The sequence below is a fragment of the Tursiops truncatus genome, chromosome 2 (genome assembly GCF_011762595.2).
Source record: "Tursiops truncatus isolate mTurTru1 chromosome 2, mTurTru1.mat.Y, whole genome shotgun sequence".
NCBI classification, from domain to species: Eukaryota; Metazoa; Chordata; class Mammalia; order Artiodactyla; family Delphinidae; genus Tursiops; species Tursiops truncatus.
The window spans coordinates 34,764,374-34,789,930 of record NC_047035.1 but is presented as its reverse complement, the minus strand read 5'-3'; the positions used below and the strand labels follow the sequence as shown (position 1 = coordinate 34,789,930).

The following is a 25,557-nucleotide window of genomic DNA, read 5'->3' as shown; positions in this document are numbered from 1 at the left end:
TCAGCCACTCAGCGATGATAAAATAAATGCCTTGTCCTGCTGGATGTCACGGAGGAGAGAAAACCTAGATGGCAATGGGCCATTATGTGCCTTTTTCCTACCATCCTGTCACTGTGAGGATTCTCTCATTGCTATTGCAAAGCTCTCTCCTTGGAATCCTGAAGTGGCTAAATACAGCCTTTTGCACTGATGGCCAAACACTCAGAACTCATCCATCTCCCCTCCTCCATCCTCTCGTCTATACCAGCAGTCCCCAACCTTTTTGGCACCAGGGACCGGTTTCATGGAAGACAATTTTTCCATGGACCGGGGGTGGGGGACATTTTCAGGATGATTCAAGCATATTACATTTATTGTGCACTTTATTTCTATTATTCTTACATTGTAATATATAATGAAATAATTATACAACTCACCACTGCCACTGATCTGACAGGAGGCGGAGCTCAGGCAGTAATGCGAGTAATGGGGAACGTCTGCAAATACAGATGAAGCTTCGCTTGCTCGCCAGCCACTCACCTCCTGCTGCACGGCCTGGTTCCTAACAGGCCACAGACTGGTACCAGTCCATGGCCCGGGAGTTGGGGACCCCTGGTTTATACCTTCTTTTCCTTCCTCTTTCCTTGTATTATTATTCCCATTAAAATTTTTAAACAATCACAAACAGAAATATAGCAAGTACAATACAAAGACTTTTTTTTTCCTGAAGCTTTTGAGAGTAATTTGCCAAGTTGTTGCCCTATTATCCCTAAATACAATCAAGGGCATTCTCCTACACAGCCAAAATACAACCATCAAAACCAGGACAGGGGTTTCTCTGGTGGCACAGTGGTTGGGAGTCCGCCTGCCGATGCAGGAGACGCGGGTTCGTGCCCCGGTCTGGGAAGATCCCACATGCCGCGGAGCGGCTGGGCCCGTGAGCCATGGCCTCTGGGCCTGCGCGTCTGGAGCCTGTGCTTCGCAACGGGAGAGGCCACAACAGTGAGAGGCCTGTGTACCTCAAAAAAACAAAAAGAAACTAACAAAAACCAGGACAGGAGCATTGCCTATTACCACCACCTAATCCCGAGACCCCACTCAGCGTTTGCCAGTTGTCCCAGTAATGGCCTGCACGGCCAATGGATCCAGTTCAGAATCACTGTCATGTCTCTTTAGCCCCCTTCAGTCTGGAACATCTCTATACTCTTTCTTTGACTTTTGTTAGTTTGACATTTTTTAAGATCACAGGCCAGTTATTCTGTAGAATGTCCCTCACTTTGGATCTGTCTGATGTTTCCTAATAATTGGATTCAGGTCATGCATCTTTGGGAGGAATATCACAGAATGATGTGTGCATCTCGTTGCATCCTGTAAGGTGGTACATCATTTTGGTTTTTCCCATTACTGATAGTGTTCACTCATCACTTCACTGAGACGGTGTCTGCCCGGCTTCTTCACTGTACAGTTATTTTTTCCCCTTGACACTGATAAATATGTTGGTGAGAGGTACTTTGAACTAAATATTCTGTTCCTCATCGAAATTTTAATTTACATAGAGTCTCATGGTCTCCTATTTTATTAGATCAATTCCCCTGCATGAACATATTACCCATCTCTGCCACCGTCCTCTCTCCCTCTCGGACCCCCTCCTCAGGCTGCTCGGCCCTGGTTTCTTACAATGGGCTGCACCCCTTCTCCTGGTAATAGATGCCCTCTTGCCTCCCTTGTGTCCTGAGCTGTGGCTCCTCACTCCCCTCATTACAGAGTCCTGCCTCCCTTTGTCCCAGCTAATGGATTTAGGACTAAATTATTCAGGAAGGGAAGAGAATAGGAAGAAGGGGAAGGCACCTTCTGTTGTCTCTGGTTCACCCTCCTTTTCCTTTTTTCCCATACGTCCTGACCTATCCTGACCCCTCGCACCCTTGCCGATTCTCACATCCATCTTTCCAAGCACTCAGGGCAGGACTGAACCTTAGGCCATGGCATAAGCTCCTCTAGTCAGACTATGAGGTTCTGATTCCTGGTGTGGGGACTTACAAGGTGTGACCTCGGGTAAGTTACTTTCCCTCTCCAAGCCTCATGATGTATAAAATAAGCATCTTAAAAATGCTAGTTCATAGTGCTTTTAGAATCAAATGAGACAGTGCATGTGAAGCTATTATTGCCTGCTACAAAGCAAGAACTAAATATATTTTGTTGGTTATTATTTTCCATCCTCTCTGTTTCAGCTGATGGTTGTTGTTTTATCTCTTTCTCTTTTTTTCCTGAATGATCTGTCTCATTCTTTTTACATTTTGGCTCCTCTGGACTATTTCACTTTCTCTTGAGTTATTTCACTTTCCCTATGTTCATGTGTAAGATGCGCTGGAGGGGGGCATTGTGTTGTCACCAGCAGAAGGTCTGATGAGAATTCCCAGGGTCACACGCTCATGGGATAGCAGGCAGCAGTGACCTCTGTGTCCCAGGCCCTGGCTGGGACAGAGATGGGGCATGTTCACTGCTACTCTCTAGCTTGGCCAGGGAAAGGAAAAGAAGGATCTCTGAGAAAGGACTGAGGTGGAAATAAACATTCAGAACTTACTGCTTTCCTCTAACCGGCATGGAGTTTGTGAAGAAGGAAGAGTGACCTTCTGAAGGTTTGAACAGAATTGCATTCTAGGACCTGTTCCTTTCTTGGAACTCTGTGATTTCTGGTAGATGAAAGGTGAAATCCAATGATGTAGAGCCATTGGTGTCTACTGAAGCAGGTTCTGGAGAGAGAGCCAGAGCGACAGCAGGAGATGTACAGCTGTCAGTGACTAGATAGATACCCACTGTTCACTAAGCCTCGGTAGTGGGTGAATGGTCAGGAAGAGATGGTCTCAGGTTAGTATGGTATACCCTACTTACAGAAAAGGACTTTAGGCCTATGCATACTGGGAAGGATAGAGGTACCATTAATTAGGAAGGTGGAAAATAATGGTTTGGGGAGGGGGGATGCTGAGAGGCCTCCCCTAACCACCCTAACTAATTTCTGTTGCCAGTCCCACACCCCAGACACTTTCTATCACATGGATCTGATCCAGAGTCTTTGTAGCCCTTATCATCCAACATCTTCTTGCTTACTCGCTGTTTCCCCAGAGACTGTAACCTGCGTGAGGGCAGGCATCTTATTGGTCTTATTCACATGGATCTCCAGTGCCCATCACAGTCCCTGGAATGTCGTAGATGTTGATAAAATTTGTTGAATTAGTGGAAAAGTGAGGCGACTTAATTATTATATTAGATTTTCTCTGTCTCTGTTCACTGTATTTCCATTTCTTCAACTTTCTGAGGTTTATACATAAGCACAATGAAGAAGAATGACAGCAAGTCTACTATGAGTATTGACGAGCAAGATGACATCTGTGTCCCAGGCTCCAAGGATCCAGGAGAGCTTCAAAATATGTTGGATGAAGGAGAGTATGCCCCTTTTGTATCTCCTCCCATATTAGAGAGCAGTTTTATCCAGGTAAATAATAATTGAGCCCTGAATTAAGTTCTAATAACTTTGGTAATTAATTTTCTCAAAGACAACAGAAAAGGTTGGAAAAATTGTTTTAATGTGGCAAGGGAATGTGTGATACAATTAAAGGAACGGTTTGGGAACTTCAAACAACCTAAAATAATTATGATGTAAAAGGAAAATTCATTTCAAATTTTCCCAACAAACTCTTACCTAGAAATTCTGTCCCAAGTCTACTGAAATTTTCATTCTATCATCATCTCCCCAAAAGTACACAAAGAGATTATAGTCATTTTTAGAATATTCTGCCACAGGAAAGCACTCAGATAACTCCTTAACTTAGGAGACATTTTAAAGAATAACATCTATGACACAACTAGGGATTAAAATGCATTTTGGTTCTTAGTTCTGAAGGTAAAATATAATTGTCAAATTGTGCCAGGGAGAAAAGTTTCCTTCTCCTGAAAATGTACCTACATGATGAATGAAACTACACTTCAATGCATTTGAGAGCAATTCTAACTTTCCGCTAAACATTCAACATTAAATTATTCAGACAGGGGCTTCCCTGACGGTCCAGTGGTTAAGACTCTGTGCTTCTGCTGCAGTGGGGTGCAGGTTCGATCACTGGTTGGGGAAGTTCCGCATGCTGTGAGGTATGGCCAAAGGGAAAAAAAAGAAAACTCAGACAAAGAAACAGGGAAATGAGTTCAATGGTGTTGGCCATACCCTTAAACTTCCTGAAAATGTCACAACCAAGTCTAACGTGAAACATGCCCATTTAAGCAGCTCCTCAGCTGATTCTACAAAGGAGTGACAGGAACGACAACATACACACATTCTCTGCACTGACGGGAGACCTCCTCACTTCCAGACACCATAGGAGGGAGGTGATGCCTCAAAGAACACTAATGTTTAAGTCATGCCCCAGAAGGCATGAGATGCTGTGATTTGATGCTCTTTACCTTCTGTGCGCTTCTTTCCTACTAATAATCTTTTTATTTTATTTTTCACACTTCTGCAAATAACCATTTTCAAGCTCTAATGAACACTGGGAGAGGCAGTCAAATAACCATTTTCAAGCTTTTCAATAACCATTTTCAAGCTTTTTTCAAATAACCATTTTCAAGCTCTAATGAACACTGGGAGAGGCAGTCAGCATTCTATAAATCAGACATGGCCCCATGTCTTAACTGGGTATGTTATTCCCTTTAACACACACAACCTCTTGTGGTCAGTATGTCTTTGGCAGCAAGTTATCAAGGTTCCTGACTCAACTGTGAGCGAAAAAGAACAATTATCTCAAGTAGAGTGAAAGAACCACAGGACACCAACTCACTCTTGGGAGTCATCAGGGACCCGGGTTGTCTCTTTTTGTTGTCACCCTCAAATTCACTCCCTTCGTGATATCACATGCAAACAGGACATGACAGCTGCCAGCAACGGAAGGGATGTGTCTCATCCTTGAACTGTCTGTGAGGGCTGAGAACCCTTTCCCAGAGCCTCCAGGAGGCCCCCAGCAGTGTCTCATTGGCCAGGGCCTGCTGAGAGCAATCACTGGCCAGGGGATGGAATGGATCCCCATGACCAGTTTAGGTGGATCAGGATTTAGCTCCTCAGCTGGGGCAGCATCCCTGAGGGGTGGATACTGGACAAAACCAGAATTCCATTAATCCGATGAATAGGAGCATGGCTTTGGGTAGGTAATCAATAGTGTAGGCTACAATCTCTTTCTAAATATATTTGCTTTTAAGTCATTTATTTTTTTGAAGCAGTTAATGTACAGCTGAGAAACCAAGTGTTTCCCCTCTCTGGCTTCCTTCACATCCCTGTCTACCCACTTTCCAGTCTCCTCCTCTTCCAACTGGCAGAGATTCTCAGCCAGTCTATGTCCCACATTGTTCAGGTCTCAGCTAGAGGTCCCTTCCTCAGGGGAGGATTTTCTGACCCTATGGTAAGGGTGTGCTGGAGCTGGCCGATTGGTAAGTGTTCAGGAAGTTTACAAGTCAGTTGTTAAACACAGCCATCGTTAAGAATTAAATTGTATAAACTTATAAATAAAACTATTCAGGGGCTTCCCTGGTGGCGCCGTGGTTGAGAGTCTGCCTGCTGATGCAGGGGACGCGGGTTCGTGTCCCAGTCCGGGAAGATCCCACATGCCACGGAGCGGCTAGGTCCGTAAGCCATGGCTGCTGAGCCTGCGCGTCCAGAGCCTGTGCTCTGCAACGGGAGAGGCCACAAGAGTGAGAGGCCTGCATAACGCAAAAAAAAATAAAAATAAAACTATTCAAAACAAAGGCAACAAGGGATTTCCCTGGTGGTCCAGTGGGTAAGACTCTGCACTTCCAATGCAGGGGGCCTGGGTTTGAACCCTGGTCGGGGAACTAGATCCCGCATGCATGCCACAACTAAGAGTCTGCATGCTGCAACTAAGAAGTCCACATGCTGTGACTAAAAGCCCACATGCCGCAACTAAGACCCAGTACAGCGGAAATAAATAAATAAGTAAATGTTTTTTTTTAAAGTACCCCCCCCCCCAAAAAAAAACCAAAGGCAACAAATACTCAAAACTCATCATTCCTATTATATTACTACATTTTACTATTATCTTGAGGTTATGGATACAAGTTTGACTTCTGGGAGAATCAATTGGTTGTATGGATTTAACATAAAGAGTATGGTATATCATTGTCTGTAAATTGTGTGCTACTCATCTTTTATACCAGTGAAATTGATAATAAACTTATGAGTATCTCCCGAGAGACAGTGGTTACACACTTATCAGCACACCATTGCCTTCCTCCTCCCAAGTCAAGTTTTCTGTGATGTGCTCCACAGCACAGCACCCTGAACTTATACTCAGTAACACTTACAACAACACTTAGTGACATACTTGTTTAATGTTCGCCTCCCCCAGTGGACCCCACAGGTCAGAGACTGTGTCTGTCTGTTCTCTGTGATATCTCTAAGAATTCACTTGAACAAAGGCATCATGGTTCATTTCTCCTTTATTCCTACACTGCTTGGGTAAACGAGGTTGTCAGGGCCACACACTTTAACAGAAAACTCCTCTTCCTGTTCTCTGCCTCAGGTCAACAGGAGAGGTGAATCCATTTACCTTCATAACCGAGCCAACTGGGTGACTGTAGGCATCTGCTCTTCCAGTCCCACCCTCAAGACCCCCAACGTGATGCTGTTGGCACATCTGACACCCGCCGCCCAGAAAGATTCAGAACCCCTTTTTAAAAGTCTTCTGACATCTCCTTCTCCGGAGAATGTGGTGCTTACCAGGTGAGTTACAAAGAGAAGAGGTTAAAGACCTCTCAGAAAACATGCTTTGCCCCTGAGGAGCTGAGAATAGAAACACAGATGACAAGTGGTCCAAGGGAGCATCTCACTTGTGCTCCCTGCTGCAGATGAGAGAGTCACATCCTTAAAGTCTGGGGAGATAGTTTGACAACCTGGAAGTCAAACAGGCCATTCACTTTTCAAAACTTAAACCTAAGTAACAGGAACTGAAGGCTCATAATAAAATGCCTCTCTAGAACATTCCCCCCACCCTATCCCAACTTCCATCAGAATTAGCTCTGGTCTTGTCTCAAGCCACCAACTTGCTGTAGGACCCACAGAAAATCACTAACTTCTCTCAGTCTCAACCTTGCAGGATTAACTAAATGGGACAACTTCTCCTAAATAAATAGTAAATAGTTGATATTTTAGTTCATTAGAGTCTTAGTATGATTCAGGCCAGATGGCCCTCAGGAGCCTGATTACATGTACTAAAAATCAAAGTTTTGACCCTCAAAAGCTAAGAACCAGACCTGGGAACATATGGCCACAAGAAGGTCCTGCCCCATCCCATGCCTGCCCCTCCCCAGGCCCGTCAGAGAGACACGCCTGTTGTCCTGAGTCTCACGCCACAAACTGCTATAAAAGGAAAGTCCTCATGATAGTTTCCAATCAGGCCTCCAGATGATATTTGCATTTGTCTGCAGGTTTCTCCCTCTGCAGTTTGTGACTCTTTCTGTGCATGATGCTGAGAATATGCGCATCAAAGTAAAGCTGGTGAGTGGCCGAGCCTACTACCTACAGCTCTGTGCCCCTGCATGCAAACAAGACACCCTATTCCGTCAGTGGGTGGAACTCATCTCCCTCTTGAATGAGGAGAAAGCCAAAGCTTCCAAAGTGTCAGAAGTCTTCAGCCTCTCAGAAATCAAAAACAGCACAGACATCACAGGGTCAGTGGACATCACGGATATTGCAGCCTTCACAGCTGTACAGACCCCACACCTGTACACATGTTCAGACCTCATCAATGGCATAGAAAGCATTGATTTCTCAGAATTCACGGACATCACCGATGTCACCGATGTCACCGATACTCCAGAAAATGAGGTCACCGAGGCCCCGGATATAAGGATTGTCACAGAAGTCACAGAAGTCACGGACATCTGCAATGTCACAGTGGTGTTTGAAAATGATGACATACTCAGGGCCAAGCGGGAGGAAGAGGTATGTGACATGGAAGACTTTCATTCTCTAATAATCACTCTCTTTCACCTTCTTTGGTAAAAGCTACCTGACATCGATTATCAAAATGCTATGGAACTTACTCTTAGTAACCTAATATTAACAATGAGTTCCGCTACCTGAACCCTGGTGTAAAAGAGTTGTAAGATGTTCCCTGAAACAGGCAGTGCACATCCATACCATACAACTTAACCCTGTAGAAAGCTATGGTGGGATAAAAGGAACTTTGGTATCAGAGTCAGAAGCCCTGGGTTGGAATCTTGCCCTGCTGCATGTTAGTTTGGCCAAGTCACTGAACCTGCAGGAGTCTGTTTCCTCACCTCTCAAATGAGGATATTAATATCATGCAAGGGCTATATTAAGGTTTAAATGTACACAAAAGTATGAAGTATACTGAAGGATAGGGTGAAATTTCAATAAGAAGTGAAGGTGGAAATAAGAAAATAAAATACCCAAAGTGAGCATCTTTAGAAAGGGCCAGAAAGTGGAAAAACACAGAAACACATCTGAGAATAAATCAGTTTGGCTGGAGCATAACATATGTGGAAAATATTAGGATATAGGATGGAAAGTTGCTTGCAAACCTTGAATGCCAAAATAAGAAGTGTAGACTCAGTCCTTGGGCAAACCTTAGCCACAAAATCTCTGTGTAAGGGAGTGAAAGCTGTGTTTTTAAAAGATTAGTCTGATGGAAGGATGGATGGCAGGTAAAGAGATCAGTGTGTAGACTGCTGCTGAGAAACCTCCGTGGGGCCCACAACAGAAAAATGGCAGAGGGCAAAGATGGACATTTCCAGAAGAAGAAAACGCTAGCTAATGAATTTAGTGGGAAAGTTTTACCTCACTAGTAATCAAAGAAATGCAAACTTGAAAAAAATTTCATCTATAAAACTGCTAATTAAAAGAATAAAAATAGTCAGTGTCGGGCTTCCCTGGTGGCACAGTGGTTGAGAGTCCACCTGCTGATGCAGAGGACGTGGGTTCGTGCCCCGGTCCGGGAAGATTCCACATGCCGCGGAGCAGCTGGGCCCGTGAGCTATGGCCGCTGAGCCTGCGCCTCCGGAGCCTGTGCTCCGCAACTGGAGAGGCCACAGCAGTGAGAGGCCCGCGTACCGCAAAAAAAAATAAATAAATAGTCAGTGTTAGTAAAGGTGGGGTCACCTTGGAATTTGTAAAGATTCATGGTAGGGTGAGAATTGGAACAAACTTTCTTGAAATCATTATGAGTGAAGAACCTAGAAATGTTGACACCCTTTGACTCAGTGATTCCACTTTTAAGAATCTTTCTTAAGGAGTTAATCATCAATAGGAATGAGGATTTAGCTATAAAGATGTTAATCATACCACATCTATACCATGTTTATAAAAATGAAATAATGAAAATACGGAAGTAAACTAAACATCCACCACAGAGAAATGGCTAAATGAATTTAAATCCACAAAGGTCAGGTACCATGTTTATCTCATTCAGGAGCAACCACAGTGACTGGCAAGATCATAGTCACTCAGGAAATATTTGTTAAACGAATGACTACTCTGTAGCTGTTAAAATTGTTGGAGAATTTTTCTTTACTTGGAAAAATGTTTATGATGTAAACCTGAGTGAAAAATGAAGTAAAGAATATGATCCTTATTACATAAAAATGCATGTAAACACACAGACAATAGGAGGGGGAAAAGTCATATTGTTAATAGTAGTTTATTTCTAGATTGCAAGTTTATAAGCAATTGATGTTTTCTTCTTTATATATTTCTGAATTTTCTGTTTCCTACAATAAAAATAATTTTTAATTAGAAAAATTCAAGTAGCTTTACACAGTTTTTAATAACATGGGGAAATTTTTATAATAAATCATTAAGTGAAAAATGTGGGATATGACCACAAAGCAGACACATTCAAAATAAATAAATGGACAGAAAGATCGCAATGAAATGTGTCATGGTAGTTATTTCTGGCCTGTGGCATCAAGCAAGCAATAATTTTCTCCCTCTAACTTTATATCTCTTAGGATTTTCTAAATATTCTATGATAAATATACATTACTTTCATTGTCAGAAAAATATGTTTTAGCTTTAGAGAAGATTATTGCATTATTTTCAAGGAACAGCCATAGAGGTGATGGACTATGTAATGACAAAGGGAGGAAGAAGGTGCAGATGTGAAGGACATCAGAGAGACGGAGTCTTTTTTTAAAGATTTATTATTTATTTATTTTAATTTTTGGCTGCATAGGGTCTTAGTTGCAGTACGCGGGATCTTTCATTGCGGAGCATGGGCTTCTCTCTGGTTGTGGTGTGCGGGCTTCAGAGCTCATGGTCTCTGTAGTCTGCGGCACGTGGGATCTCAGTTCCCTGACCAGGGATCGAACCCACGTCCCCTGCATTGGAAGGCAGATTCTTTACCACTGGACCACCAGAGAAGTCCAAGAGAGAGAGAGTCCTTAAGACCGGCTGACCTATTGCTCTGAGGCCTGAGAGAGATTCTAAGGAAGGTGGGGAGCGACAGAAGTGGTGTATTAACAGAAACCAGGACATTAGAACGGGAGATATTTTAGGGTACTAAGTTTTAGATTCTAAGTCTTTTGAAAAACAAACTCTTTAGTATTACTAGGAACCTCCAACTTCTGTCACCTATTAGATGCTCTTAAATCAAGAGCAACCTTGGATTGGGGAGCAGGTGTCAAGGCATTTCTAGAAAACCTTCCTTTCCTGCCAATTCAGGGAGAGGAAGTCCTGCAATTGAGTCCTAATTTTCTTGTGTGAGGTGACATTGGTATACCTGACCACATGAGTTTTAGCATGTGCTGTGTCAGGTCCCCATGCTGCCAGCCTCCAGCGCCCACCGGGGCTCTTCTCAATGGCTGTGCAATACCAAGCCTCACCCCCCTCATCATTGTGCCTGTGCACTTGAGGCCACTCAGTAAATATAGATGAAATAATTACTGCTCCTTAAATAATCTGCTTCTGTATGATGCTCTTCTGCTCCCTGATTTGCTGCCGCCTGTTATTTTCAAAGGAAAAAATGGAAAATATTCTGAAGGCTGGTTGTCTACAATATACAAAAATTAAGAATGAGTTTAGAGACTCCTCAAAACATGTCACCATCTCAAACCTAATGCTAACTTTCGAAGGTGAAAGATGTTTTCAAACTACCTTGACTCCAGAAGAAGGTGAGACAAATAAATCCAAAGAGATGAGCGATAGGCCCTCTGAAATAAGGCCAACAGACTCTAAAAGCACAGCTCTCAAGGCTGAAGAATCCAGGTATGTGAGGCAGGGAAATGCCAAGTGATGCTAAGATGTGAAGTATGTAAATAAGTGCATGCTTTCAAGTCCCTGCAACTAGGGCATTGTTTGCTGAAGATCCTCAGACATACATACAATGTAATTGAATGATAACATAATCAACTCAATTATCCACATTTGGTTCAACCTTGTCTAATTTTTATTTTCACACCAACTTCTCACACCATTCAGTTGGCATTCTGGGCCATCTGCCTGGTGTCAGTGGTGTGTGCTGAAGAAAACAACAGAATCACGATGTCCACATTTTGGAGTTAGAGGCTAGAGTATTTACAGGTATTTTTATCTTTACACTTCTCTGTATTTTCTTCTCTACATATCCCTTACCCTTTTTTTTTTTTTTTTTTGCGGTACACGGGCCTCTCACTCTTGTGACCTCTCCCGTTGCGGAGCACAGGCTCTGGGCGCGCAGGCTCAGCGGCCATGGCTCATGGGCCCAGCCGCTCCGCGGCATGTGGGATCTTCCCGGACTGGGTCACGAACCCGTGTCCCCTGCATCGGCAGGCAGACTCTCAACCACTGCGCCACCAGGGAAGCCCCCCCTTTCCCTTTTCTACATTTCCAATGAATAACTTAATAATCTGAAAAACTATTTTTATAATTGTAATACCCAATTGCAAGATGAATGTGAGAGACACTGTGGTATTATAAAGATAAAAATTAATATGATCATTCTGGAATAACAGCTAATAAGAAACCAGAGAAAAATATAGAGATCTAAATGCTACATTAGCAAGAATGAAAATGAGGAATGTCATGAATTATGTCCAAGCTCTTTTTAAATATAAAAAGGAACAGGGGAAAACAGGGAAACAAACTTTTTAAAAGTTTGACTCACTCATTCAATAATATTTACTGAGCACCTTCTATGTGCTAGAGACTGGAAATACAGCAGTGAAAACGAGTCATGGAGTGTTTCATTCTAGTGGAGGGTATAGATAATAATCAAATAAAGTATATTATGCCACTGGAATGTGCTGCGAGAAAACAAAAAGTAACAGAAAGATTTGAGGAGGGAGTAGGGTTATTTTATATAAGTGGTCAGGAACTGCTTCTCTGAGGAATGGCAGAGATTTGAAGGAAGGGTGGAGCTCTGAGGGAATAGAGTTCCAAGCTGACTGACTGCATTAACAATTATAAATGGGACATGTTAGGTGGTCAGCAAATGATCATTATTGTCACTATTACTTCATTTCCAATAGCGTAGATAAAAGAAAGTTGGCTATTCTGTCAAAACAAAAACAAAAACAGAAAACAAAATATCTTAATTGACTCAGGGTTAAGTGTTCAAAACTGGCTTTCTTCTTAACCTTCTTTCCCAGCTAAGAAGGGGGTCCAGGGAAGGAAAGGAATATGGATGATCCTTAGAGGATTCTTAAGCCTTGAAGTCAGAGTAACATTTGCTTTTGCCCCTGGGCAGTCACATTTCTCGCAGTTCTAGGGCCTCTAGATCCAAGTGCCAATACATTCAAGGTGTTGGTGGATCTTGATTATAATTTCAATACTTTTGGTTGTATGCTTCAGCAAAGCATCGTGTCTTATCTAGGGTTTCTATACCATTGGTCCTTTTTTTCTTTTTTGGTGGTACACGGGCCTCTCACTGTTGTGGCCTCTCCCGTTGCGGAGCACAGGCTCCGGACGCGCAGGCTCAGTGTCCATGGCTCACGGGCGGGCCCAGCCGCTCCGCGGCATGTGGGATCTTCCCGGACCCGGGGCACGAACCCGCGTCCCCTGCATCGGCAGGCGGACTCTCAACCACTGCGCCACCAGGGAAGCCCTACCAGTGGTTCTTAATGTGTGGCTGGTCAGCAGCATCACCTGAGAGCCAGTTAATGATGTAAATTCTCAGGCCCACCCCCACCCTGCTGAATCATAAACCCTGGGATAGTCTCAGCATTTTGTGTTGTAATAGGCCTCCCAGTGGTTCAAATGTACAATCAGGTTTGAGAACTGTTGCCTTATGAGAAGCCATTCCTAGGTACAAAGCAGGGCTGAGCAAGGCTTGTGAGGGCTTCTCCTGAGGCCCCGGAGCCAAAATGGGGATTCCCCTTCATAGCCATAGGAAGAACAATCAGGTCAAATTCAAGGGAGGCTTCTTCAGAAATTTTTCCCATATGACCAAGAGCTTTGAAGTTTGGATTTAAAAATATATTAAAAATCAATTCATATAGATAACTAATGAGAACCTGTTGTTCTCAGGAACTCTACTCAATGCTCTGTGGTGGACCTAAATGGGAAGGAAATCCAAAAAAGAGGGTATATATGTATACATATAGCTGATTCACTTCACTGTACAGCAGAAACTAACACAACATTGTAAATCAACTATACCCCAATTAAAAAAAAATCAATTCATGTCTTTTTCTTCTCTGATTGCCATAGCTAGGACTTCCAAAACTATGTTGAATAAAAGTGGTGAGAGTGGACATTCTTGTCTTATTCCTAATCTTAGAGGAAATGCTTTCAGTTTTTCACCATTGACATGATATTAGCTGTGGGTTTGTCATACATGGGCTTTATTATCTTGAGGTAGGTTCCCTCTATGCCCACTTTCTGGAGAGCTTTTTATCATAAATGGGTGTTGAATTTTGTCAAAAGCTTTTTCTGCATCTATTGAGATGATCATGGTTTTTATTCTTCAATTTGTTGATGTGGTATGTCATACTGATTGATTTGCAAATATTGAAAAATCCTTGCATCCCTGGGATAAATCCCACTTGATCATGGTGTATGATCCTTTTAATGTATTGCTGGATTTGATTAGCTGGAATTTTGTTGAGGATATTTTCATCTAAGTTCATCAGTGATATTGGCCTGTAATTTTCTTTTTTTGTGGTATCTTTGTCTGGTTTTGGTATCAGGGTGATGGTGGCCTCATAGACTGAGTTTGCAGGTGTTCCTTCCTCTGCAATTTTTTGGAATAGCTTCAGAGGATAGGTGTTAACTCTTCTCTAAATGTTTGATAGAATTCAGCTGTGAAGCCATCTGGTCCTGGACTTTTTTGCATGTTGGGAGTTTTTAAATCACAGATTCAATTTCAGTACTTATGTTTGGTCTGTTCATATTTTCTATTTCTTCCTGGTTCAGTCTTGGGAGATTGTACCTCTCTAAGAATTTGTCCATTTCTTCTAGGTTGTCCATTTTGGGGGCATATAGTTGCTTGTAGTAGTCTCTTATGATCCTTTGTATTTCTGTGGTGTCAGCTGTAACTTCTTCTTTTTCATTTCTAATTTTATTGATTTGAGCCCTCTACCTTTTTTTCTGGATGAGCCTGGCTAAAGGTTTATCAATTTTGTTTATCCTTTCAAAGAACCAGATTTTAGTTCATTGATCTTTTCTATTGATTTCTTCATCTCTATTTCGTTTGTTTCCGCTCTGATCTTCATGATTTCTTTCCTTCTACTAAATTTGGATTTTGTTTTTTCTTTCTCTAGTTGCTTTAGGTGTAAAGTTAGGTTGTTTGAGATTTTTCTTGTTTCCTGAAGTAAGATTGTATTTATATAAACTTCCCTCATAGAACTGCATTTGCTGCGTCCCATAGGTTTTGGATCGTCGTATTTTTATTTTCATTTTTTCTAGGTATTTTTTTTCAATTTCCTGTTAGATTTCTTCAGTGATCCATTGGTTGTTTAGTAGCATATTGTTTAGCCTCCATGTATTTGTGGGCTTTTGCAGTTTTTTTCTTGTAGTTGATTTCTTAAGTTCATAGCATTGTAGTAGGAAAAGATGCTTGATATGATTTCAATTTTCTTAAGTTCACTGAGGCTTGTTTTGTGGCCCATCATGTGATCTGTCCTGGAGAATGTTCCATATGCACTTAAAAAGAATGTGTATTCTGCTGCTTTCGGTTGGAATGCTTTTATTTATTTTCCAGATGGAAGAAACTTTCCTGCTTCAGATTGAGGGTGGAGAAGTAGCTGAAATAGAGAAATTTCCCTCAGGACACTGATCTATTATTTCTTGATGGTAACCACTGAGTTCTTTCAGTGGAACTAAATAATGCCCAGGAGGACTACTGGAAGTCTGATGTGTTAGAGGAGAAAGAAGGAAGGGAGATTTAAAAACTAACCAATCGGTGCTTTCCTGGTGGCACAGTGGTTGAGAGTCCGCCTGCCGATGCAGGGGACACGGGTTCGTGCCCCGGTCTGGAAAGATCCCATATGCCGCGGAGCGGCTGGGCCCGTGAGCCATGGCCGCTGAGCCTGCGCGTCCGGAGCCTGTGCTCTGCAACGGGAGGGGCCACAACAGTGAGAGGCCCGTGTACCGCAAAAAAAAAAAAAAAAAGTCATCAATCATCTGTCAGAAGTAGTGAGAGAAAAACAAAGAATGTAAGAGGCAAAGGTATAGAAGCAGGTGCCACTCAATAGAAAATATATCTTTTGCTGTGTATGAGTATGACTTTCATAGAAAAGCATAAGATTTCTAAAAAACAAATGAGATAAAATTGAATCCATCCAATCTAGCAATTTGTCCTAAATAATAATTAATCAAGTCTGATCATTCTGACATCTTCCTTCTGCTTTATTTCATTCATTATGTCTCAAACTCTGTCCCGCCCTTGTCTAAGGCTTCAGAAACACACAGTTCAAAATCTAACAAGGTTAACTGTTTAAATCATTTCAACTTCTTTCCTTGCCCTTTTGCAAATAATAGATGCCCTGAAGCACTGGATTAACTTTTAATGCCTTTAAAAAAAGAAACTTAAAAAAAAATAATTAGTAAACTTTTTTTAAGTACAGTTTTAGATTTACAGAATAATTGAGGACATAGTACATACAGCCCCATATACCCACCCCACAGCCACCTCCTCACCCTCCTCTCATCCCCAGTTTCCCCTATTATTAACACCTGCATTGGTGTGGTACATTTGTTACAATTAATGAACAATATTGATATATTATTATTAACTATAGTCCCTAGTTTAAGGGACTATAGTTTAAGGTTCACTCTCTGTGTTGCACAGTTTTGTGGGTTTTGACACATGCATACTGACAATGTATCCGCATAAAGAACAGTCTCACTACCCTAAAAATCCTCTGAGCATTAGATAAGCTCTTAGCAGTTTTTTTAAATATTAAAAATTGTAGAGAGAACTTAAGTTTTTAGGTTGAAAAATGATCTGCAGGTGCAAAATTTTGTTAGTCTCACTATTATGATCACTATTAGAAATGATGAGAAAATGAATGCCTATATAAATAGCAAAAATCTTAGAATTTTAAAGATTGAAAAGGATCTTGGTTGGCAAATCCCAAACTCTTCCAGGCCCTGCCCTTCAGTCTCTCAGCTTCCTGTGTGATCTATCTGCTGACCCTACTGTAGAGAAAGAAAGAAATAGATAAAAACAAAGCAAAAAACAAATTTTGGTTCTAACTAATCCTCTTAAGTCCAATTTAATCAAGCATAAGTTATATTTTATTGCCTATTTACATCAGGAACTTAATTACTAGCTAGAGCCTAATTTGAGAATGTTCATTATAAATGAAAGATGTGATAAGATCAAAGAACAGAATGGGATTCACTGATGCTTAATCCTGGGACAATTGCAGGATTAAGTCAGGACACCATGAGAGTGATAAATAAATTCTAGTATATATTCATTTTTCTTCTCCAAGACCATGGATTTCAGTGACACTTTCTAACCGTATACTTTGGAACAATGGAAAAAAAAAAATTAAACAATGATGTCATTGAATATTTTGCCCTCAGATTCATTGGTCTTTAAAATGTAAATTGAGCAACTTAAATCTAGATGAGTGAAAGACGCTGGAGACTTGTATAATGTCATTTTAGGTGCTTTAGAAGTGAAGGATTTACTTTATAAAGCATTTATATTCCTTCGCATACCTTGGCAATAGTGCTACTGTGACTCTTCCCTTTGTTTTAAAGAGGATAATGGCAGGCTTTATTTTAATTTGCACCTATTTTTTTTAAGTACACTTTCTTGATATTTCTCAGTCTCTTGAAAACTTTTATCATTAAACTCAACCTTATTTAAATCACCAGACCTACTTGGTACATGAGTAGTTGTTTGCAAACTTCTCAGAAAATTACTAATTTAACCTTAAGATCCATTGTAGAACCTGAACTGCATGGATTTGCCAGGCCTCTTAAATGGATCAGAATTATGTCTTTGCACATTTATCTGGGAAGATATTATCTAAGGATAATTATTCTTCCCAAACCCTTTTACTCAAACAGCAATACTTCCAAAAGAGTTACTGAAATGTAGCCAAGGAACAAAGATTTGGTGAAAATTAGCTGACAAGTTTATACTTTAGCATGTCAATGAGGTTACAAAAATAAGTATTTTTTGATATTAATTTTAAAAATCAGGCATGCAGAAAACAAACTTCTTTATCCAAAGACATCTCTGAAAGTGAAATAGCCTGAAAAACTGACAGCTAGTCTCCTATTTTATCCACTAAACCATAAGAAGTGTATTAACTTGGACAAATACTTGGGTATGTTATTCACCTACAAGATTCCCATCAGGGCCATAGAGATTGTGATGTAGAGCTAGCAGAGTAGGCACTGTTACCCCAGTCACCCCTCCATTCCAGAATGTACCCCACGTGTCTATGAGAGCTTCCTGTGTGGTCTATCTGCTGACCCTACTGTAGAGAAAGAAAGAAATAGTGATCAAACAGCTGACTCTGTTTACGGAAGCCCCAGAGCAGCAGCAGTTAGCTTCTTGGAGTCTCAACCTCAAATGAATTTTCAGGGGCTCGAGAGGTAGCATGTTAGGGATGGTCACAGCCTCACTGAGTGACAGGTGATAGTTACAATAAAAATAGGTTAGGGCTTCCCTGGTGGCGCAGTGGTTGAGAGTCCGCCTGCCAATGCAGGGGACGCGGGTTCGTGCCCTGGTCCAGGAGGATCCTGCGTGCAGCGGAGCGGCTGGGCCTGCGCGTCCGGAGCCTGTGCTCCGCAACGGGAGAGGCCACAGCAGTGAGAGGCCCGCGTACCACAAAAAAAAAAAAAAAAAAAAAAAAATAGCTTATATGTAATTACATACAACTCACTTTTACAGCTTTTACATGTTGGATAGCTTACATGTTATGAAAATTTAGGTAATTTTACTCTAAGATGTATTATAATGAATAATTCCCTTGGCTTGCTAAATATGTTTCATTACTACCTACAAAGTACTTAAAGAATGATTATCTCATACTTAGTAGTTCTTTTCTAAGTATTTGTGGTTATACTGCCAAAACTTTGAAATGTGCTATTTATTTTTACAGGAGCAGGAGAACTGATTCAGACACTTCAGGTATGAAACAAATTCCACTACATTTCTTTGTGATCCCTGGTATCAAGCAGTCACCTCTGGGTCCTAGAACAGAGTAGTTAAGAACAAAGGAATCCAGCTAGATGTTTTGATGCATTCCCTTTCCTGCCTTTGCTCCATTGTGAGAGTCCTATCCTGCAGAAACTGCCTCAAAGACTATATTCATGCTATCTTTCAAGTGGTAGGCATCACTTTGCTTTTTTCTGTGCTGATAGAGTTCCCTAGTTCCCTGAATGTCTAACTCACTGGGCGTGAACCACTCCCGAGGTAGCTCTGCGGGCAGAACCTGAACATGATACGGCCTCTTATTCCTACTGATTTGGAAGGGAATTGATCCACAGCACAATTTCTTGGTAAATCTAAAACCACCTAGCCCCTCTTTTCTTCCTGCTTACGTCTTTGGCTTCTGCTTCGCTGTCAGGTGATACCATTTAATTACCATTTTCCTTACATATTTCCATGGCTCAGGATCTTTAACCTGTAACAAGTATTTGAAGTAGAGGCTGTCTTGTAGGCACCGGTGGAGATTTCTCCCCTTACTTGCTGCTGACCCACTTCTAAGTTACTGTCTAACTTCTGGGGGGGGGGGGGGTAGAATGGGCCTCAGCTCCAGTCATGCACATAAAAGAACATCATGGAAGGAACACAGAAGCACACTTAACTAAATGTAAATGGAGAGGAAAAAAATACCAAAAACACTTGAAGACATTTTTAGTCACTTTTGCAAGAGTACTACCAAAAAAAAAAAAAAGCAAATGATTGGTGGGGAGGGCTAAATGGGTGAAGGGGATCAAGTGTATGGTGACAGAAGGAAAATAAATTTTTGGTGGGGAGCACATTGTAAGATATACAGAAATAGAAATATAAAGTTGTACACATGGAATTCATATAATGTTATAAATAAATGTTAGCTCAATAAAATTTTTAAAAAGCAAATGATTATAGGAAAGCTATTTATACAAGTGGGATTTGTCTTTGGGCCTTCCCACTGGAATTTAGTGTCCAAAAAACCAGGTGAACTTCACTGTAATATGGTTTTACCTATATTCCAATCTACAGTATTAAACCTGAAAACAATGTAGGAAAATGCTATCATAGTTTATAAGAAAAATACAAAATTTTATTCGCAATATATAGAATTTTCATCTATCAATTTCTATCCCAAATTTTATTTCAAAAAGAAATCAAATCTGTAAAAATTCCAGAGATATCCTACACCGGCAAACATTTTCCTCTTATTTTCTAAAGACAAGGATAAATCTAGCAAGAGCCTTACCACTAATACATAATTAGTGCAGGAGCATATAATTAGTACATTCTTTGTACATTCTGAAGCACTCCTTATTTTAGCCATAGAAATTTGAAATTAATGTAGGACATTGATAACTTTTATTTTCATCTTATATGTGACTGATTCTTTTACCTGTCTTCTGGCACAAACTCAATTTTGTTCAACTGAACAAGCATTCATTGCCTATCTATTATATATGAGGCACTGTGACAGGCTCTGGGAGAGATTAAAAATAAATAACAGGACCTATTACCTGGCCTCAAGACATGTGCACAAATAACATAAATAGGAATGTTATAGGCCCTATATGAGAAAAGTGGAGAACTAATTTTAGCTCAAGAGAGAAAATCATGAAAGATTCTACGAAGGAAGCAGTCTTTGAGTTAGGAAAGGGGAAACAAGGACATCCTGGATATAAGGAACAGTGTGGGCAAAATCAAAGGAATGAGACAGGGCTGGGCATGTTGAATTTAGGAGTAGTGAGAGAAGCAGCTGGAAAGCAAGGCAGGAGTCAGGTCATGGAGGTTTTAATCCACACTAAGGAGTTTGGAAAGTACTACTTGGTAGGTAAGGAGGAGTCACTGAAAGCCAAGGAAATGACAAAATTAGTATTACATTTTAGGATGAATACTCTGACTGCAGTCTCTAAGAGAAGCTGGAAGAGGCTAGAGGCAGAATGTCATTATAATAGTCTAGGTGAAGGGTACCAAAGTCTTGGCCAGGCAAGAAGCAATGAGATGAGAACAAGGACATGAACACACAGTCAACAAGCTTTAATGACTAAACTACCTGTGTGGACACGAGAAAAAAAGGACTGAGGAGGACAGAGTTTGGGAGGCCACATGACTAGGAGGTAGTGAGTCCATGAAGCAAGCTGGGAAAAGGAAGAAAATCTGGAAGGAAAAGGTGAAGAAATCAGCTATGAAACACTGAACTGAGAATCAAAAGCCCTAGGTTTGAGTCCTAACTGCACTTCCTCTGTTTCATGAACGCATCATTTAATCTCTCTGGGCCTCAGTTTCCTCAGCTATCAAATGTGTGTGCGTATGGGTGGGGGAACGAGGAGGGCGCGACTGGCTGTCTCAAGGCCCTTTCTGCTGCTGTGATTTTCTTAGCTCCCATTTGTGGTCCTGGTGGCGCATCTATGTAAATTTACCAGGCAGCTTGAAATGGGGCTCTGGAAATCAGGAGCTGAGGAAAGATATGGCAAACGTGCAGCGAAAGTCCCCTCTTGCGCTTGTTAAATCACGAAGATGGTACAATATGCACGTTTGGCGTGCGGTTTTCACGAAGTATTAATTATTTTCCCTGTTTGTTTTCTTTCATGTACTTTCTCATTCTTCCCGCTTTCCTTTCCTATATCCTCTCACTTTTCCTCACTTAGGATTGTACAGTTTTTCAATGTTCCCTCTGATTAGCATTTCTTTCCCCCTTATCACACTCTTCTGAATCACTTCTTTTTTCCCCTTTCACACTCAACACTCTTCACCCCAAGAAAAGCAAAGATTAGTAGAATTTTAATCCCTTGTCCCATTGAATTTAGACTGAATGTAGACGGAAAGTGAGTTTGTAAATCTGATTTCTATTCTAGGCAGGAGCCAGAATAATCACTGCTCCCACGGCAGTAAAACAAATCACTGTTTCTATTAACGCCATCAGATTCACATTCACACAACTCCTGGGCAGGGCTAGTTGGGGACCATGGTCTCCAATTCATCTCTCCAACCTCTCAGCAGTTTGAAAGAATGACATTTCTTCTCCTTTTTGAGTAAGGTTTTGGGTAAAGTGGCACTGCAAATGTACTGTTTTTATGAAAAGGCTACAAGGCAGGGCCCAGGCTAAACCCATCTTCTCTGGATCTGGGTCCATCTTTCTCCTTTATTGACTTTCAATTTCTTACCTTTCTAAGCTTTATTCTCCTTAACTTTGCTGATTTCTTTACAGTGAGCCCAAACAATAGGTTTATCTATAATCCCGTGTTATTCTTCCAAGATGGAAAGAAATGAGACAAAGGATAGAGATTCAAGAAATAAGAAAAAGAGGGCTTCCCTGGTGGCGCAGTGGTTGAGAGTCCGCCTGCCGATGCAGGGGACACGGGTTTGTGCCCCCAAACCCGGTCCAGGACAATCCCACATGCCGCGGAGCGGCTGGGCCCGTGAGCCGTGGCCGCTGAGCCTGCGCGTCCGGAGCCTGTGCTCCGCAACGGGAGAGGCCAGAACAGTGAGAGGCCCGCGAACCACCACCACCCCCACCCCCGCCCCGGCAAAAAAGAAAGAGGGAACTCATTTAAGAAATACTGGGAGTCCTCCCCTCCCCCACCCATCTTTCTTTTCCACTTTCCTCTTAACTGCCGCAAATCAAACCCTTGGAATCCTAAGCAGCCAGGTTCATTCTCTGTTTATGAAACCAGGGCTAAAAAGAAAAAGAGTGGGAGAAACTGTGAAATTTAACAATGGGCTCCATCGGAAAGAATAAACACATTTTTGATGAGACATTTTGGAACATCATTTGAATTTAAGACTCAAATTTAAGTTCTCTCTACTTCTGTGACATTTTTCTCTCCTGTTTTTGGCTTTTTTCTCTCCTCACTTCCTCTCTCTCTCTCTAGTGATCTCTCTTCCACCTTGTCCCAGTATTTTCTGGCTCTCTCCTCTCCTGTCAAATCCTCTTCTAATTTCCTCAGTCTTGTGCCTCATCTGTCCTCCCTTTCTCAGGGGAATACATGTGAAGAAAGGAAAGTAAAACAAGAAAAGGCCAATGGAAAAAAACAAGTAAGACAACCTAAAGGTAATTTTTACAATTATAAGTCTATAGATATAAATGACAGACATGACTTTTTCACAAAAAGCTGTCAATAAACTGAATCTTTTAACATTGAATCTTATTACTTCTACTGTAGTAACAATAGAGGTGGAATGGAATATTGAGATATTGTTGTGGCTTCTGCTCTAGAATCCACCAGTGGTCAAAATGTAACATCAGCACAGGGCAAGAAGGCGCTTCAGGTGAGGCACTGGCAGGGAATTACTTGCTACTGCTTTTACAGTGATTCCTTTCTCATTGCTACCTTCCTCTTTGCTCCCTTATCATACTGTTTCCCAACCTGCTTTCTCAGATTAGCCAACACAGCCAAAGCCTCTTACTTTCATACCAAAATTATACAAATATTCACAGAGTCCCTGCAGGGCTGCCATGTACAATTGTGCAGATTGGACACTGCACAGAGTTGGGGGTCCCATTCACGTTGTAGTCTCTGTGCAATGAATAACTTGCACAGCTGTATGTGGTGGCATACAGTATTCTAAATTTCTTTGAGACACTAGCTTTACAGTGAGTTACTTATGAATGAAACTTCTCTCAGTTGCCTCTCCCAATATAGCTAATGCTGTGTGTGTGTGTGTGAGAGAGAGAGAGACTGCATGTGTGTGTGTGTGCATATGCACACACATGCGTTTAAGGCTGAATTCACACAATTGAAGGGAAGTTTGGTGAAACAGGGGTGGCTTCAGCAGGAAGCACATGCCCATCTTATCAGGGCTCTGATGATGGAATTGAGGTGCCTACCCTCTTTTCCGCCTTTCTGTCACTCTGTCACCAAAGTCAGTTTAGCATTTGAGCACTGAGTTTATTAACAGGGCCCCACCCAGGTGCACACCATGGGCCAGAGATAATGCACCAGAGAAAAACAATGTGGCCAAAAAATAACAAATGTTCACACACCATAATCCCCTGGCCTTCACATACTCTCCTTAGTCTGTGCTGTTCTTTTGTCACTTCTTAATAGTGTTATTAAGAGCATACACTATTAAGTATGCTCTTAACAGTGTTCTATGGTGGTGGACAGTGAAGGGATGGCACTCAGGGTGATATGCTGATTCCTATACCCACCTAGGGAGAGTCCCAAGCCCAGCTACTTCTCAATATATTATAGCATTTAGAGAGAGAAGTTCCTTTAAAAAGCTAACCCAATATTCTACAGTGATTTCATCCTTTCATTGATACATTCTATAACATGAAATTTCAAATATTGTGGTCTCATTAAGAGAGATCTACAAATGCAAAGAAGGGCAAAAATGATGATATACATAATGTATTTAAATCTTGACTTCAGAAATGCAAAAAGTGGCTCCCAAATATTTAAATTGTGAATCGCTAATATATGGGAAAAGGTAGATGATTTTTTTATGTGGTGAAAAAAGTTTGCTACTAATAAAGACTTCGTATTATTACAACTGAAATAATGTGAAAGTTACTTGGCCCCTTATTTACAATGAGCATAAATTATGTGTATGTAAATCTCACATATATATGACTTATTTCAGGACTCAGTTTAGCATAGATCAAGAACTTGCAAATAATTCAATGACAATATCTATAAGTCTTAAAGAATAAAAGCCCATAATTTTAATCTTGACTTTTTGATTTATTAGATTATTACATGGTAGAAACAACTTTTAAGAACAAAAATTTTAAGAAATTAAGAAGTTCCTTTAATATTGCATCAACTTCTAGATTTAAAAAATGAGATCTTACCTGTCCAAAGGATATTTATTGTTATATTAAGAAGAAATGCTGTATTGTATTATAAATGTAATTTTACTTATTTCAATCACTTATTTTACTCATGTTTAGTTACTTTAAGTTTTATACTTAACAGTAATAACTTTAAAAGATTCTGTATTTCAGACTTTTGAATTAATTGAACTGACTCCATCTTTTTTTCTTTGCCAGATGAATACAAACTACTAAACTAAAAAACAAGCACAGCTCAGGAAATAACAATCGAAGGAAGGGAAAACAAAGCAGTGTCTTCCATGTGGCAGAAATAAAGGTTACTACTGCTCATTAAGCATTTAATCCATGTCAATCTAATTTCTTAAATCTTAATTATTGTAATTGTGCGTACCGATTTTTTTTTTCGGTATGCGGGCCTCTCACTGTTGTGGCCTCTCGCATTGCGGAGCGCAGGCTCCGGACGCGCAGGCTCAGCGGCCATGGCTCACGGGCCCAGCTGCTCCGCGGTATGTGGGATCTTCCCGGACCAGGGCACGAGCCCGTGTCCCCTGCATCGGCAGGCGGACTCTCAACCACTGCGCCACCAGGGAAGCCCGTGAGTACTGATTTTAAAATAAGTAGAGAACTATACAAACTATAAGATTTTCAATTCGTAAACTCACTTTTATCTGTAGAGCTTCTTTTCTTTGGGGTTGTTGGATAAATATGTTATTCTCTTTGGTTTTACTTTTTCTCATTTGGACATTAGCCCACCACTGTGTTGTTTCTAACATTGGACACTCTGGGGTCCTTGAAGGTGGGACCATGTTCTTTCCGTCTTTGTGTTCCAGTGAGCAGCTGGCCTAAGAGGCAATACTTAGGGAATCAATGAATGCCATTTTCAAACAGGTTGTTTTAAACTCTCTACACTTCCAAGACATTCGTATCATATAAGCAAACAATCCTACTCCAGATATTTACTCAAGAAAAATAAAAACATGTTCACCACAAGACATATGTTCAAAACAAGACTTATACACAAACTCCCATAGGAGTTTTGTTTATAATAACCAAAATCTGAAAACAACCCAAATACCCGCCAACAGAGAAACAGTTCAACAAACTGTGGTACTGTGTATTCATACAGTGATACTAAATAACAACAACAAAACGAGATGCAACAACAAC

At 41.1% G+C, this 25,557-nt stretch overlaps 1 protein-coding gene across 5 annotated transcripts in view; it reads left to right on the top strand.

Annotated features, from left to right (window-relative positions):
- GARIN2 (golgi associated RAB2 interactor family member 2) overlaps window positions 1-24,895 on the top strand; it is a 30,544-nt gene extending 5,649 nt beyond the window's left edge. The window contains exons 1-8 of one of the 5 annotated variants that reach the window (XM_073800345.1): window positions 521-559; window positions 3,294-3,469; window positions 6,555-6,754; window positions 7,459-7,975; window positions 11,010-11,257; window positions 18,538-18,566; window positions 22,484-22,662; window positions 24,607-24,895. In XM_073800345.1, coding sequence (XP_073656446.1) covers window positions 3,311-3,469; window positions 6,555-6,754; window positions 7,459-7,975; window positions 11,010-11,257; window positions 18,538-18,566; window positions 22,484-22,617 — 1,287 coding nt within the window. In that variant the 5' untranslated portion in view covers window positions 521-559; window positions 3,294-3,310 and the 3' untranslated portion in view covers window positions 22,618-22,662; window positions 24,607-24,895. Of the gene's footprint in view, window positions 1-520; window positions 560-1,839; window positions 2,845-3,293; window positions 3,470-6,554; window positions 6,755-7,458; window positions 7,976-11,009; window positions 11,258-18,537; window positions 18,567-21,259; window positions 22,663-22,827; window positions 22,859-24,606 lie in introns of those variants that run through there. The other 4 variants (XM_073800342.1, XM_073800343.1, XM_073800344.1 and 1 more) reach the window with 4 other exon arrangements.
- The last annotated feature ends 662 nt before the right edge of the window (window positions 24,896-25,557 follow it).